Raw genomic sequence first — 16,678 nt, 5'->3', positions numbered from 1 at the left:
ATTCTTTAGACATATTCAAGTACATTATTAGTATCTTGTATATATTTATCTCGATCCTGATACCTACGGAGTCTGGTTATTAATATTTTAATTGTGTTAAGAAAAAAAAACAGGCGAAAAGCTTTTCTAGAAAGTTAAAAGATGCGAAAAGCAATCTTAACAGAGCATAAAAGCTTACAATCGAGCTTTTTTAACAGCAGCCAAAAAGCTATCTGCAAATGCTGCATGTTAATGTTAAAATGTCTACAATCATTTTTCATTTGGGCGCTCGCTCTCTTGCCCAGCTGTCGGGTCGTAGTAACTTGGCTTTCAGAGTGGTTTCTTGAAGCAGATTGAAAGACAAACAATTTTCGACTTGTTGTTAGCGGATGCGTGGCGCCCAAACAATAACATCCAGTGACTATAAATGGAATAAGTTGTGTGCTGAAAAATATCTGCCGGAATGCCCCTGAAGAAGAACCTGTAATACTCAATCGAATTCGAGTTCCTTAACCTTCGAATTGATTCATTTGTGGCCATTATTTTGGACTTGACTCTCCCCCCTTTCTCTCTGCTACTTCGTGTCTCTTCGTTGGTGGCTTCAGAATGGTGCGCTGGAGTGCTCGGTCCCGTCGGGCGGCGCGTCAGGACAAGGTTGAACTTCTGGCCAGCAACAATAGGGTCAGTGCCGGCGAGGATGATACATCCGATAACGGTAGGTTTAGCGGTACATTAAGCTGTCGAAACGATTGTCATTTACGATTGGTTTACGATTACGATTCTTAGCCGCGTTTCGGCACTCCACGGACCTCTCCGACCACGATGAGATCTTTCTGAAGGGCCTGCTGCTCAGCAATCCCAACACGCCCCACAAGGAGCTGATGGTAAGTGGACCAGAACACGAATCACATTTATTTCTGACCCAGTTACACCCGTTTTCCAGTGAGCATCTGTTCAATAAGAAAATTGCGCATACGTTTCTTCTTTTTCCACACACACATTTTTCCATACAATTTCCACACCCATACACAGGCCTCCGTACAGGGGCAATCTTTGTTTACTTTATCGATGGCAATGCATGCTGATTTTCGGTCTAGATATTATGTATGTATGTTCTCTGTGTGTATGCGTGTGGTGTGCTGTGCTGTGCTTTCTTTATTACATCATTTTCCTTAGGGGGTATATCCATGGCTGATAGCTTTACCAAATCATTTATCCCCAACGAAGTGAGCTCTTTATAACCCGCTAAAGGGTGAATGATATCCACCGTCGGGGCAACTCTGAGCTCTTCTATTTTATCTGCATATTCTATTTTTTGGCCCCACATTAACACCATCTTTGCTTTTCTTTTCACACTTATTTTCGCACTAAACTTGACCCCGTTGAGGCGGAAGATGAGTTTGAGCTACACAGAATGGGGTCTTTATTAGATCTTTATTGTGATATAATGGACTTGCCCAACAAATGTCATGCCTTCCAGTTTCGTAGTAAAATCTGCGTAAAAATGGTAGCTTAATCAAATATTAAATATTTGTGGATTGTTTATGCGGCAAACACGCGAATTGCCTGGGAAAAACAATAAAAGAAATGTTTTTCTAAGGCTAAAACCGAAATGGGAATGCCCTATAAAGGCGATGGATGCATGCAAGTTTTCCTATAGTTTCAGGACTATTGCGTGTCGAAAAATTTTTCTGTATATTGATAGAAGGATAAGTAGATATTCCCTTGAAAGATATTCAAAGATGTGGACCCAAGGTGTTCTCCCAAGAAATCTGTTTTTTCTGTATTGGGAATCCAATTTTTAAAATCTGGATAATTGATTATTTTTTTCCATAATCCTTCGCCCTAAGATTACCAAATGCTTAAATGCGGTTTTTAATGGTATATCTCATCTCCTTTAACCAAACCTATACTCGAATTCACCATAACCTTAAACCAGCTTTAGGAAAAGCCCAAACCACAAAAATAATCAAAAGCGACATCGCGTGACGCGGATAATTAGAATCCCACATTTTCCTAGGTGGAATAGTTTGTGGCTGTAGCTTTTGCTTTTGCGGTCTGTGGCTGTTGAGAAAGGCCAGTGAAAGTAATTAAAACCACAAGTCACGAGATAAGAAAATATGAAATGTCACTTACCCGAAAACCCAAACCAAATACTCCCCCTACCATCGCTGCTCTCTCAACACTCCTCGAGCACTCCCCTATTTTATGCAGATTACATAAAATACGGCACAAGTCGCGGAGTCAACTCTTTAATATCCAACGTCCCAAAGAAGCTTTGTATCTGTATTGGTTTGAAGGGAAAACCGGTTTGAAAACATATTTCAACGTAAATAACACATACCTGTGGTGGCTTTATGTTACCTGCTTCTTCCATACGGGGTACAACGATGCACAAAAAGCACAAACTTGTTGGCCTACTAATGCAGCTCGCTTGCTGAGAGAGATTCATAGATGGAGAGAGAGAGAGAGAGAGCGTAAAAGCTTAGTAAAATGTGAGAATCTGTGAGATCTTCAGATAACTACGAAAGAGCAGAGCAGAAGAGCTTTAAAGTCATTGAAAGATACCCAGAATGGTATATTTGAGATTGAATCATTTTAAAAACCACGAATGCAGAAAGTTTACAGAGAATTTCAGATCGTATCGCTACGCAGGTCTCTTCAGGGGTATATTGATTTAATGAAAATGTATAGCATAAAATATATTCGTATTAAGCACAAGAGCAATCAAATATAAACTATATCCAAAAGAAAAGAATAGCACATTGGAGTACTTATTACAATTTTGGCAGTCAGTGCATCTTCTCATTAAGAAGTTTTTTTGCATAGCCCCTGCCTGTTGCACCTCTGATTATAGTTATAATTAGTAAATATCTTAAAGTCGACCACATCGTTCGTTCTTACTCGTAAGTCACTGTTAAAGCTAACATTATACTAAAAACTGTTCTCAGAAAGATAGAAAGAGAGAGAGCTAGAGAGAAAGAGCGCTGCTCAAAGTCTCTGTTAAACAACAGTGTTAGTCTCTGCTAAGCGTACAGTTGTAACGTAAGCTAAGATAACATGAGCTTTACGCACACCATCAAACCGAAGCACACCGCAAGAGCGAGCTCTCATTCCCGTTCTCTTGGATACTTGGATACTAGCGAGCGCTAGCCCTAGCTCTGTGCCGTACAAATGAAACTCATGTGAGTCAGATACTTTTAAGCAGTACTAAGGTGAGGTTGGATCCACAAAACACGCGCGCGCTACGGTCCGTTGGGGTTCCGGTTCGGGCTGGTTCGATTCAGTGAGCATTTGCTGAGCTAGTGTGTGTGTGTGTGTGTGAGCGTGGCTTAAACGGGGCGGCATATGCAACAGTTAGTTCGCTCTCTCTCTCTCTCTCTGTGAACGCGTCTTGACTTCATTTCATTTAAAATTTGTGCGTTTTAACCAAGAAAAAGGTGTTAATTCATCCAAGTTCCATCAACAGATCAATAATAAACAGTCGTTTAGTCGACTAAAATAGAAAAGTAGAGCAAATCGGATTGCTTTTGTTGTGTCCAAATTACTGCCTTGGAAACGAGAGCTTTTCTGTTAGCCAAGTTTACTTGCACATTGATGACGTAGTCGCGCTGTGTATCCCCCCCGCGACAAGAATTGTGTAACCTGGCCAACAAACAGCAGTCTTAACTGTGTTTTGGCATTTCCAAAAAAAATAATATCCAACTCTCACACAGATACTCACACCTGAACACACACCAACACACACACACACAGTGCTCTCTCTCTCTCCGCGCTTTTGTGCTCTTCTTGGCTTTAAGCGCTCCCGCTCGCGCGTTTTGGGAGTGGCTCTACCTCTATCCGAAAAATAACCAAGAAAAAGTCAAGAAAAAAAGTGTAATTGAAAAACGAAAGGCGCTTCCAATCAACCATTAAACTCATGGAATAAATGTGTTTCAATTAATAATGTGATCCCGAGGGAAATTTCAATAAAAAAAATACCCATCTGTAGATCGAATTTCCCAAGCATTAGCCTTGTCCAAAAGAGACAGAGAGAGAGGCGTTGTTGTTTACGTGTGTTGTGTTTGGTGTGTGTTTAATTAACAATTTGCTTAATTAGTAAGCACCTGTTGAAACGGTTAAGATGTGTATTTTTTTGTTTAAAGCAATTTGCGCTGTTGTCGTTGTCATGACAAACCCCATTTGGTGAGGTGAAAGCCCTTTACTGGCTAACAGGAACAACAACAACAACAACAACAACAAAAGGCACCACAGACAGCCACAAGCACAAAAGCAACAAGCAAAACAGGGTATTCGAAGCTTCAGATACTCTTTCAGATATATGGCAGTTCCATTTCTATTAGAGCTGCAATTTAAACTAACATCTGGAAATTTTAATGCGTCAGAAAGCACACAGTTCTTATCATAATATTATTTCCTATGGAATCTACATTTGTATAACTCAATTTTTATAGCTATGTAGATTGGTAAAATACTACAAATTATCACGTTTCAGTGGTTAATCGGTAAAGCGAAATTTTAGATAGGATTTTTGTATGATATATACATATATATCTTATATATATGGTATAGTCTTCGATTTTAAACACATGTAACTTCTATAACGTATGGCTATGGATTATCTTCAAAAACAAAGACATTTTGAACGATTATTCTAGATCGATCTATCTAATCAGGTCTAGATGAGGTATTCAGAATGATATAATATATGATATTGTTATCCGATCTTGAGTTTACCAACAACAAATACATTTGAATGTAGGTCCAAAACTAAGAGACTGCAAGAATAGAATAGAATAGATATATAGATATAATTTTACCCTTAATAATCGGTAACATCTACTCAAAATCATGGTACTCTTTTTTGAAAAGGGTACCACAGACAGAAAGAGGAACGGTACAGCAAATGCAGAAAAGTATCAATGACAATTGTCGCCTGTGCGTGTGCTTGTGTTTGTGTGGGTGTTCACGAGGATGGGGATTATCTGTCGCGTGTCTTTGTGTGTGGTGGGGCTTCTTCAGTCTTTTCACACGGAAGAAGAGCTAAAGAGCTGAAATACTGAAGGCTGGGGCACCGAAACATGATCTTCGTCAGACAAAAATGTCTAAATAAATAAACAGCAGTCGACGGTGTCAAGCCAATTCCAATATCCCAGGGTGGAAATGAGGAAGTGAATAAGAAGAGGAAGGGTTAGATTACTAAACCTTATCGGTAGAGTGTGATATGACATTCGGTTTGAAGCTAAGGAGAAGGTGATTGGACGAGGAGAGGAATGGTTTCAGTTGATGGATAATAAAGTACCATTCAATGGAAGGCTGAAGGAATATTCTTGGATACGTAGAGAAAAATAATTAAAAATTATTGTTCTAATATCTGGTAAAGTAGTTTCAAGCAGGTTTTCAAGTATTCTTTCAATAGAAAATCAATAAAAGTTCATGGAAAGAATGTACTTTCAGCAAGTGCAATTGACCAAGCTTTCGCCACATAATCAACTGCTCTATAGACGTCCTCCCCCTACACTCCTGGTATTTTCCATCATCTAGTGGAAAAAGAGAAACAGCGAAAGAGAAAAGATATATATATAGAGAGACACAGACGTATACGTATTCGTATAAATATTGCATGAGGTTGACTCAGAGCCGTCTCGTCATGTCTTCCCCACGCGTGGGCGGAAACTGCAAAAGGGGGAAAAATAATATATACACGACAAGAAGGAGGCGCCGCCGACGACAAAAGCAAATTCCAAAACAAAAAATCAAAAAAAAGGGGTACAAAAGAATGGCAAAGCCGGAAGATAGAAATTATGTGCAATTAAAGCAGAAAATTCACTTTTTATTTGTAGACCTCAGACGACCCAAATTAAAGGCAAGAGCGACCCAATTTTTGACCTAAGACTCGAAATATTTCGTTGTCTTTTGCGAAACACACACAAAAGGTCACTGGGGTTAAATGGGGGTAGGGTGGAAACAGTGCCAGAGAGCCTCTCCAAAAAAGAACTTGTACCAATTAACGCACTCACTCAATTAACCCAAAGTGAATGGGATGGAGTGGCTGGATGGATGGATTCAAGACAAGACGATATGACTCGACTTGACCTAGGGCAGGCACGCCCCAGCCCCAGCCTCAGTCAGAATTTAATTAGATGTACATGACAAATGTTTGATGCTTATTCTGTTTATTATTCTGGTTCTTATAGCTAAATCCCACAGAGCCACAGCCAGTGCCAGTCTTTCTGCCCGCTCATCTCAACAACAAACCGATCTGTGACGATATCATACGTAAATTTTCACCCTCAAGGCGATTGGAGTCGCGAGAACTCGCTAAACTTTTGGCCCAACCTCATTTTCGTGTAAGTACAAGAAAGGGTTTTTCCTCCTGCATATTTTCGTAGATTCTGCATATCCTTCAAGAGGGGTTCTTAAGTTAATCAAGTGCTTGCAATGCAAAGGAGGTCGACTGTACCAAAAGCATTTTCCCCCAAACCTAAACTTTCTTTCTTATTTGTTTCCACTCAATTTGCCTCATACTCACATTCTCTTTCACTATTTCCTCTCTTCTTTCTTAGGCTCTCTTGCGCGCCCACGATGAGATAGGGTATTTGTTCGAGCAACGTTTGAAAGCTGTCGGCGGCTCAACCACCCAACTAGAACTAGCCAGTCAACGCCCATCTGGGAAGTATCTCTACACGGAGGATATACTAAAGAGCAAGATGCCAGTGGAGACCATCAAGATGGTGGGTCTGCGTCGGGATCCCAGCAAGCCCCTGGGCCTCACCGTCGAAATGGACGAGTACAAGCAGCTGGTTATCGCTCGGATACTGGCTGGGGGTGTCATCGATAAACAGAGCATGCTGCATGTCGGTGATGTTATACTGGAGGTGAATGGGACACCAGTGCATTCGCCCGACGAGCTCCAGGTGGAGGTCTCTCGGGCCAAGGAGAATCTGACCCTGAAAATTGGGCCCAATGTGGATGAGGAGATCAAGAGTGGTCGCTATACCGTGAGTGGGGGTCAGGTAAAACAGAATGGCATCGCGGGTCTTGAGACGGGCAAGAAGTTAACGGTAAGTTTTGGATGTGTTTTAAATATTTACCGTATTATCGGAGAGTTGCTCCAAAGACAAAATAAATAGTAGCCTATACATTTTAAGGTATACCATTTTTGGTGATTGAATCGAGTCTGTTTTTAGATTTTTACGATCTCAAACACATCGCTGCATACAACCATTAAAATGTAAGGGCCTCATCTTACTATGTATTTATATTGTCTTTGATTTCTCCAAGAATTTTCTGCTTTTTTGCATGGATTTTTGATTAGCTTTGAAGAAATTTTTTGCTTTAGGTGTTACCCCCAATTTTTTCTATAATTTCCTATACCCCTAACATTTTTGAGTGCATTTTGAGAACGAAACATAAATTCCATAGATTTTTGCAATATCAATAAACAAACATATAGTATTCACATATAGGAACGATATAGCATTCCACTCATAAACTCCTAAATTATAATTGAATAAATAATAGCTAATCTTAGAACAAAGTCCCACTTCAAAATTCTCGAATCACTTGCAACTAAGTAAGTAAATCTTGGCTTAAGCTACACATATAAACTAGACAAACCTATATTAATATCTGATGTATCTGTTTATCCACAGTGCTATATGCGTGCCTTGTTTGCATATAATCCCTCAGAGGATTCTTTACTGCCATGCAGGGATATTGGACTGCCCTTCAAATCGGGTGACATTTTGCAGATCATCAATGTCAAGGACCCCAATTGGTGGCAGGCCAAGAATATAACCGCAGAATCGGATAAAATTGGTCTAATTCCCTCACAAGAGTTGGAGGAGCGGCGTAAAGCCTTTGTGGCACCCGAGGCGGACTATGTGCACAAAATTGGAATCTGTGGCACGAGGGTGAGTGCTTTATTAAAGCCATAATGTAATCCCTATCTAATCCCATTTTTCTCGTTGCAGATCTCCAAACGAAAACGAAAGACCATGTACCGTTCCGTGGCCAATTGCGAGTTCGATAAGGCGGAACTTCTCCTCTATGAGGAGGTCACCCGTATGCCGCCGTTCCGCAGGAAAACCCTGGTACTGATTGGCGTCTCCGGTGTGGGCAGACGCACGCTCAAAAATCGCCTGATCAACAGCGATGTGGATAAGTTTGGAGCAGTTATTCCTCGTAAGTCATACAGCCCCTTAAATGAGCACAGAAAATGCATTATATATCATCCTATTAAACAGATACAAGTCGGCCGAAGCGCGCTTTAGAGGAAAATGGTACAAGCTATTGGTTCATGGATCGTGAGGAAATGGAGGAGGCCGTCAAACAGAACGAGTTCCTCGAGTATGGCGAACACAATGGCAATTTGTATGGCACCCATTTGCAGTCTATCAAGGATGTAATCAATAGCGGTCGCATGTGCATCCTGGACTGTGCACCAAACGCACTCAAGATCCTTCACAATAGCCAGGAACTGATGCCATTTGTTATATTTGTTGCGGCGCCAGGCATGGATCAGCTCAAGACAATCTATGCCGATCGTCGGGCCACCGGTTCCAATAGAAATCTATCCGTATGTCCTTAGTGTAGTGGCCAACCCATAGACTCCTTTAATTTTTGTACGTTACCCTATTCCATTTCCACAGTTTGATCGTCAAAGTTCCATACGCTTCAGCTCCAGGCGGGCACGTACGCTCGAGTCGTTAGCATCGCTTTATGAGGTAAAGTCCCCCACCCTAGATATATGCACTCTAAAAAAAGGATTAATCTTGTATTACACACACACACGATCATCCGCTTTTGTGCACACTCGACCCCTAGGCCACACTAGTAGCCCTCTTAGATATCTGCCTGAATACCCAGACATTGCTTAACACATACGATTTGTATCGGTTCTCTCCGCAGGATGACGATCTGGTTGCCACCGTCGAGGAGAGCAGCTTTGTTCAGCGAAAGTACGAGAAATACTTCGATATGGTCATTATCAACGAGGACTTTGATGAGACGTTCCGCCAGGTGGTGGAGACCCTCGATCAGATGAGCCACGAAGATCAGTGGGTGCCCGTAAATTGGATCTACTAAAATCGGAAATCAGCCTAAGCTTCAGCATTGTCTTCTTGCATATACATATAACGAAACGAAAACAAATTACAACATAAATCTCTGAAGCATATTCCAGTAATTGAACAAAGTCGAGTATTTAAACTATTTATATTGATTTGACCAGTTATTGTTGTATCCAAATTTGATTATCTTTATGTATATATGCATTTTTTGTATCGTTTTTGAAATGCTTCGAGTTTCCCTAAGTGAAATGCCCTCCGTTTATTCTTCGGTTTGTCCTAAATGTAAGCCTTATTTTACGAAACGAATTCGTCCATTTTACAATCTATATTTTTGTTTAATTTATACAAAAATCTTTAATTGTACTTCCTCTAATGTTTTTATATCCAATTTATAATTTTAACGAATCTCCTGAGTACAAGAAACAATCCTTTCTGCCAATATTTCAGTTAGCGTTTAGTTTTGTTTGAATAAAGTGTATAAGTTTAAAGAAACTAGCTAAATATTGACCTTACAGCGATGAAGAAATAAATGAATTTGGCTCAAAAATTAAGGGAATCGCACGTTCTTTCATCTGTTAGCCCGGGGACCACTTATTTAATTTATTTTCTGAATTATATCGTTTTGAATGTTTACTAGACGCTAAGCGTTTTTAAGAGTACGTGGATTTAGTAGATGCCGAGAGATTTCTCCACCACGGCGTGTGGCTGACGCATGTGCTCGTTGTATTCTGGCAGACCCAAAAAGTCCTCAAAGTTGATACTTTCATTGCGTCCAGTCAGCACATCATCCATGAAGTTGCTAAAAGAAGCAGCACATTACAACAAGACCCATATTTTCCTATGGCAACCACTCACCTGGAGGGCAAGAAGGGCAGACGTCCCACCTGGCGAGCGGAGTGACGTTCCATACCCATCTTCAAGGGAATACCCAGACCCTCGCGATTACGTAGCATCTGCATATTGAGGGAATACTGGTGCTCATTGTAGTTGGCCTCCGAGTCGCGAAGACGATGCACATGGGACAGTTGATTAAAGCAGTTCTCCTCCGTGGGCATTCCCACTTTGCCGGATGCATGGAGCACCGTCAACTCGCTAGGCTGCACTTTCAACGATTGCTGATTCTACGCGGGACGCATTCGCACTGTGTTAATAAACCTCCAATATAGTCGCACCACATTACTCACCATTTTGCTTATAATTTGTATTCAATATGAACAGTTTTTATATTAATTTAACGAAATTTACAAATTTTTGTTGAATGACAATCAAAAAAGTAGAGCAGTGTGACCGACCCTCAAAAATATACCGTCTTACTTTAAAAATATACCGTAAATATACTGACGAGCTCAAGTTCTATTATACATATTCCTCAATTTTGATATTCCGTCGAATATTAATAGCTATATAGAACATCTAGCCATGCCCACATAATTTTCACCGATTAATGAATCAATTTTCTACTTAACTGACTTAATTTAAATAACTGCTTTTATTGGATTTCTATATAACTTTGAAAATTAAATTATTAGATTGATGAAATCGACAAAATATACCATTATATTATATATCGATATAACGATATATCGAAATGAATTAAAAATACCAGAAACGGTGTGTTAACAATAGTGTGACCGCAGTATACCGTCTCATTTTTAAAATATACCGAAAATATACTGACGGAAAAATTAACTTAACCCACTTAGCCCGCTTAATTTAAACAGGTGAAGAGCTTATAATAAACAGCGAAAAAAATGCTGTGTTTAAATTATTTATGTCCTTCCTCCTTACTTCGAAACAAAATTTCCACAAAATCTTTACCCCTGAACTGCGCGAAGATGTTTAAATGACCAAATAAGTCAAAACAAAAAACGTATGCATATTTATTGATATGCGCAAGTGCTGTAGCAGTTAGCTTTTGATGAGGAGTACAATTAATAATGCCGCCAAAAGCTGATTTTGAATTTAAAGCGAAAGATAGTAGATTACAGAATATTAATTGTCATTAATAAGCCAATATACGCTTTTTACTGTCCTTGAAAGTTTTTAGTTGGGGATATGTTTTTCTATTTAATTTCTTTTAATTTCACTGTCACTGTGTGCTGTAGCAGCTAGCTTGTGTAACTAGCTGTTACATTGCAGTGGGCGCCAGTTTTGAATTTAAATCGCGAAAGAACTCAAAAAAACTGAAATTATGGATATCTCATTTGATTTTATGCGAAATAATATATTCTGAAATTTATGTGTAATAACTCGCTTTGACTCGTACAATTCAGTTTCGATTTAGATAAACTTTTGTGCGTTTTTCTATGTAAATTCCTTTTATTAGCGTAGTTAGCACTTTTTGTCAAATGACGAACTTGAGTGTTGTGATTAATTACACCCTCGCCAACCACACCACAACCAAAAAATATCAAAAACACACTCTGGCACGCACAGACATGCACACATGACGACTCTGGGGCACGGCTCTAATCAATTCAATCAACAAATCAAATCAAAGCCCCAAAACAAACGCCAATTTGTTGTTTTCTTTTTTCACGCCCACACCTTTTAGCGGCATTTATGATCTTCTGCTCCACAGAGCAGCGATTCATTTGCAGTGACAATCTGACAAACTGACAAACAGATAGTCCGAGCTGAACCACAGTCGACAAATCACACGACAGAGTTTAATTAGTGCATGGTCACTAATAAACATTTCGTTGCTGGGACAATGAATTTGGTGTTAATCAAACTCCCGCATACAATGGACACAAACTGTCTCCGGGGCGATTTTAAGCCACTCTCCAGTCTCAAGTCGTCTGATCGATCTGAACTTGAAACTAACAAAACCAGAAATACCAAAACAATAACCGGATAAGGTTGGGAATTGTTTTGAAATCGAAAAATATGAAGGCATATGCAAATTTTGACTCAAGAAGAGGTGATGTATATTCGTATGGTCTATGATTTATAAATTGGCGTCTGTTTTGTGCATTGTTTTGATGCATACTTTACGATGATTTAACATAATTTATTTAACGTTATATGTCTGACTTTTGCTAATTCCATAAAAACATAAGTAAATAAGAAAGGATGTGCCTCTTAGTCTAATTCTCATGCATATATTTACCATTTTTTGTGATTTGCCTATATTAATATTTATATATTATTATTATATATTTAAATATATTTAACAAATATAAAGTGAGTTTCAACCACAAAAATATACATATTTGTCTAAATTTGAGTAAGTTTGTGTTTTAGAAAGAAGATGGAACAATGAGGGACGACTTTGTAAGCTGATAAGTGAGCCAGGGAAATACGTGTTAGGTGGTGCACAATGCCTTGGTGAGCTGGGATAGATTCCCACCATCCTTGGTGATGCTTCTAAAGCAAATAGCAACTTGGAATGATTCTCTGCGTCCGTATAAAAGCAATCGACGGTGCTAGAGAAGACTGTAGATCCACTAGTGCTGCTGTCGCATCCATAAGGCAATTCGGTTAATTCAGATGCAGTCATAAATATCGATGTATGTATGTATGTCTACAACAATTAAAACGATCTTCTCTTTATTATAGATTATTCAGAACTTATAAATGAGTCAGAAAATGGCTTGCCAGACTTCCCCAGATAAGCGAGGTAAATCGATTAAAGAAAGCATACCCTAATACGAACATAAATTAATATTAGAATTATATAATACAAAATGAAACTGGCTATAATTATTTATGGCTGCTAATGAGTACTACTAAAAATTCTTTGGGTTCAAATCAGTTTCAGTTCTGATTAGATTTAAGAATTTGGCATAAAACTTTGAATATTTTTAAAGAAATTTCTATCAAAATGGTTCTCCCAAAAAAGGCCTTTCCAACTGTCTGTAAACCCTTTCCACATCGAATCTCTTTCAGCGATTGATTTATGGTGCTTACTTTCCGTTTTATGTGGCCAACGTCCAATTAATACATAGTAGAGGAGAGTAGAGGAGTACGAAACGAATCGAATCGACCAGATATACATCTTCTTGGATATAACATACATTAGACGACGACGCACACTCGAAAGAGTCAACTATGTACGAGGCGGGTAAATGGAGAGATCTCTCAGGGTGAGAAGATCAAAATGTAAAAGTCAAATAAAAGTATAACGTTCAAGAATTAACATTTTTTCACAGCAATAAATACATAAAAGTCAAAGATGTGTGCACAAAAGAGGGAACAGAGGCGTAACCAGAGAGGGGGTATGGATAGTTTCAGCTTGATTGGATCGAACATATGTGTAGATATCTATATATGGAGATGCCTGACTTATATGGCATTCAATTTATAATCTTTTGCAGCAGCCACATCCACTCCGCTGGATGCTGCACATCGTCTTCCATTGTCCAGCGCTAATAGAGACATACAACGCCAACTGGGAATTGATCGGCAGGCAGCATATCCCAGCGAGGAGACGCAACCGGGGGCTTCTTCGTTAACAGCAAAAAGTTTGAATTTTCGAACGTTTCGTTAGTTTTCGTCGGATGTCATAAACTTTTATGATCCAAAGACGAGGACAATGGGACGGCCAGCAGCAGCAAGCAGCTGTAAGCAGAAGCAAGATGATTGGGCATTATGCTGCCGAGACCCAAAACCCAGTCCCAGTCCCAGGCCGGGACTCTGGGTCTCTTTCTTTTTAATGTTCATAGGGGTCGTCGCTGCTGCTTTGCACGATCCTCCGTCTCCTCCTCCCCCCCATGGGTGCCAATTAAGATACGAAGAAGCGGTGCCTGGAGGGGGGGACGGATGCGAGACTCTGCTCTGGACCCTATTAGCAGCCATATTGGTGCAGGCACTGAGAAAAATCATACAGAAAATATAATGAAAATATTATGGAAAGGTGTGCAAATTTTTGTTTAAAAAATTATCAATTTTCTCAAAATATTTTTTGAAGGCATCCTTCATATTTAAACAATTTAAGAATAAAACTAAGATTATACAATTTTCTATTAGAAACAATTGAATTTTATACAAATTGAACAAATGTTCACTCTAAAAATATACTTTTCGTATTTTCTTTTAGTGTAATCCCTGCCATAAAAGTTATTCCCCGTTCGTGAGTGATCTGAGTAAGATCACTCCGTACATTTTATAGCCCCCACATACGGTCTCTGTTAACCCCGCTCCTGCATTTGATCTTGCTCTTGCTCTTGGTCCGTCCAATGGCCAACTGCTTTCACATGAAACCAGATACAGCCGACCATAAATCACTTGAGAGTGAGTGAGAGGATGAGGATGCTGCTTTTTATCCATTTTTGAGAATGTCATGGCATTTGCAAAATGGCGGACAGGACACAGAAGAACATAAGCTGTGAATTCACCGTAATTTTGCCACAGCCCTGCTGTGTAATGCAGTAGCTGGAAACAAGGGGCTGTCAGGAGTGCAAGGAGTGCAGGAGTGGGACATCAAACAGTCTGTGGGAGTCGGCAAAAGTCAAACATTTCGTTCCAGCAGACTGACCAAAGGCCAGCGACCAAGAACTGCACCGGGAACGGGTTGAGTTCCTCAAAAATTCTGCCCATGCATCGGGGGAACAGATATACAGATATACATACACCCGAATCGGCATGTGCATTTGGCGTAACAAACAAATGCAAACACACACTCCGGGCTCCGTCGACTGCAGTCCCAATTTCGGTTCCAAATTTTTCTGTTTTTTTTTTAGCATGTAGGTGCGAAAAACGTTGCCGTCCTCCACTTCCTTTATCTGCATCTGTATCGGTGGGTTTTTTCTGTGTCCATTTCTGGTTACTTGTCCCTGGGTTTTTGCATCGCATCGCTCTTACATAAAGTCAAAATATTGTCGGTACCATGTGTACAAACAGAGTAACCCCCAAAGCGAAAATAAAAACCCATTCCCTCATTCCATTACGTCGGTATGCCTCTGACAGAGTTTTTAATCTTAAAACGTTTTTGGCCCAGGCCCAGGCCAGTGCACGTATTGAATTTTGTTGCACGGGTATCAAAATCTGGACAGGTTGTATATTTAACTTTCGGCTTTGACATTTCCGATTTTGCTAATCGTGTGCTCTATAAATCAACCGCTTGAGAGCCTCCGGCTGCCCATACCCAATGGAACACTACACCCATCCTGTCCTATCGATGGTGTCGTTGTCGTCTAGCACTTCAGATCGCCGTCTTGTTTGTTGTGACGGCAGGTCGATGGGGCGCCAATTAAATGGGTTTGAAAGGTATTTGCTTTATATACTACATATGTACATATACATATATTCATTTAGTATTTCATGGAAATTTGCTTCATATAAGTGCAATAAATGTTTAATCTATTGATATTTTATTCTTCACTTAAGTTTCACATAGAAAGATCATCGCTTTTTCGTTTGCACTCAAAAGATTAAACAGTACAATTCAGTACAGTCAATGTTGATCCAAATACCAACTTGAAGCTTTGTTAAAGGAATCACATACATATGTACATATGTATGAAATGAAACTTCTTCTTCGTAGAAGTCGATATTAAAAAGCAACAAAAAACGAACACTTTTTTTCCTGGCCTCAAATTGTTCGAATGTATGTATAAGAAACCAAAATGAATCAAGTTGACCACTTTTTTAAGCGCTATAGCTTTGCAAACACAGCAATGGCACAGATCATAAGCCAATATACATACATACATACATATGTATATATGTATGTAGCTTTTAGATGCACCAGCAAATTTTGCATTCAAAAATAAACTTAACTTCATCTTTTTCCACCATCAAACACTTGCACAGTCTCTCTCCATATATTAACTGCAATCCACGTGTGTTTAATTGACTTTTTATGAACTTTAATTGCAAACAAAATAAAGAGACACGAAGTCAATGGCCACAAAGCTGCATGACAGCTCGCTCGCCCTGCTGTTATATGTTATGCCTGAGTGCAAGTGAGCAGGCAATAGTGGCGTGGCTGCAGAGAGCCAAGCAATGGCTGAGAGCGTCAAGCTCTCATTGACAAGCTGCTCAATTGACGTGACGTTTCTGTAGTCGTTGTTGTTGTTGTAGTTGCTGGCAGTAGGTGGAGCGTCGCGTTGCGACCATTGTGAATGATTAACCCACAAATTAACCCTTAATAAAAAGATGAAGTTCTTGTGTTGGTATTTTTTTGTTCATATTTTATTTAAATAGCTAAGCACATATACACACATACAAACATCAGATATAAATTAATTGCCGCCATAATTGAACTAATTAAATTATATGAACATGGTATTACATACATATGTATGTGTATGTATTTGTTTGTGGGCAAAAACGTTACATTTATTTAGATTGTTTATTTTATTGTATTTTATTTTAATTTTGCTTTTGTGCTCAAATAATGCATTAAATGTAGTACTCGTAGGTATATTTTAGATTACACTATAAGCTAATTGTTATTACGATATAAAAGTAATAAACGTTAAAACACTTTTTCTATTTAGATATTTACACGGGGTGAAGAATCAAGTTTTCTTTATAATTAGTTGCACCAAAGTTTGAAGGTTTATCTCTTGTGCGATCTTGTACTAAATTATGTTAAGTATTTCTCTTCTTGCCCTTGCTGCATTAACTCTCTTTTTAAAACGGGGGGACGGCTAAAGTGAATTTGTTTTTCCAGGGCT

At 39.3% G+C, this 16,678-nt stretch overlaps 2 protein-coding genes across 2 annotated transcripts; one reads left to right on the top strand and one right to left on the bottom strand.

The window, feature by feature from the left end:
- The first annotated feature begins 321 nt into the window (after positions 1-321).
- LOC6589479 (MAGUK p55 subfamily member 6) lies at positions 322-9,492 on the top strand. The gene is made up of 10 exons (XM_002015199.2): positions 322-462; positions 585-694; positions 766-863; positions 6,177-6,329; positions 6,546-7,043; positions 7,635-7,895; positions 7,956-8,166; positions 8,229-8,560; positions 8,634-8,708; positions 8,893-9,492. Exons 1-10 carry the CDS (start codon positions 443-445, stop codon positions 9,067-9,069), a joined length of 1,935 nt encoding a protein of 644 aa, XP_002015235.2. The 5' UTR covers positions 322-442; the 3' UTR covers positions 9,070-9,492.
- Positions 9,493-9,600: 108 nt separating this feature from the next.
- Positions 9,601-10,289, bottom strand: LOC6589480 (proteasome maturation protein). The gene is made up of 3 exons (XM_002015200.2): positions 10,238-10,289; positions 9,909-10,174; positions 9,601-9,852 (listed from the first exon to the last, which is right to left on the bottom strand). The coding sequence occupies exons 1-3, from the start codon at positions 10,238-10,240 to the stop codon at positions 9,720-9,722; spliced, it is 402 nt and encodes a 133-aa protein (XP_002015236.1). The 5' UTR covers positions 10,241-10,289; the 3' UTR covers positions 9,601-9,719.
- Between the last annotated feature and the right edge of the window lie 6,389 nt (positions 10,290-16,678).

This window comes from Drosophila persimilis, unplaced genomic scaffold (genome assembly GCF_003286085.1).
Source record: "Drosophila persimilis strain 14011-0111.01,24,50 unplaced genomic scaffold, DperRS2 tig00000191-arrow-pilon, whole genome shotgun sequence".
Lineage (NCBI taxonomy): Eukaryota > Metazoa > Arthropoda > Insecta > Diptera > Drosophilidae > Drosophila > Drosophila persimilis.
Note: the sequence above shows the minus strand (reverse complement) of the source record. Positions and strands in the feature narration are given on the sequence as shown.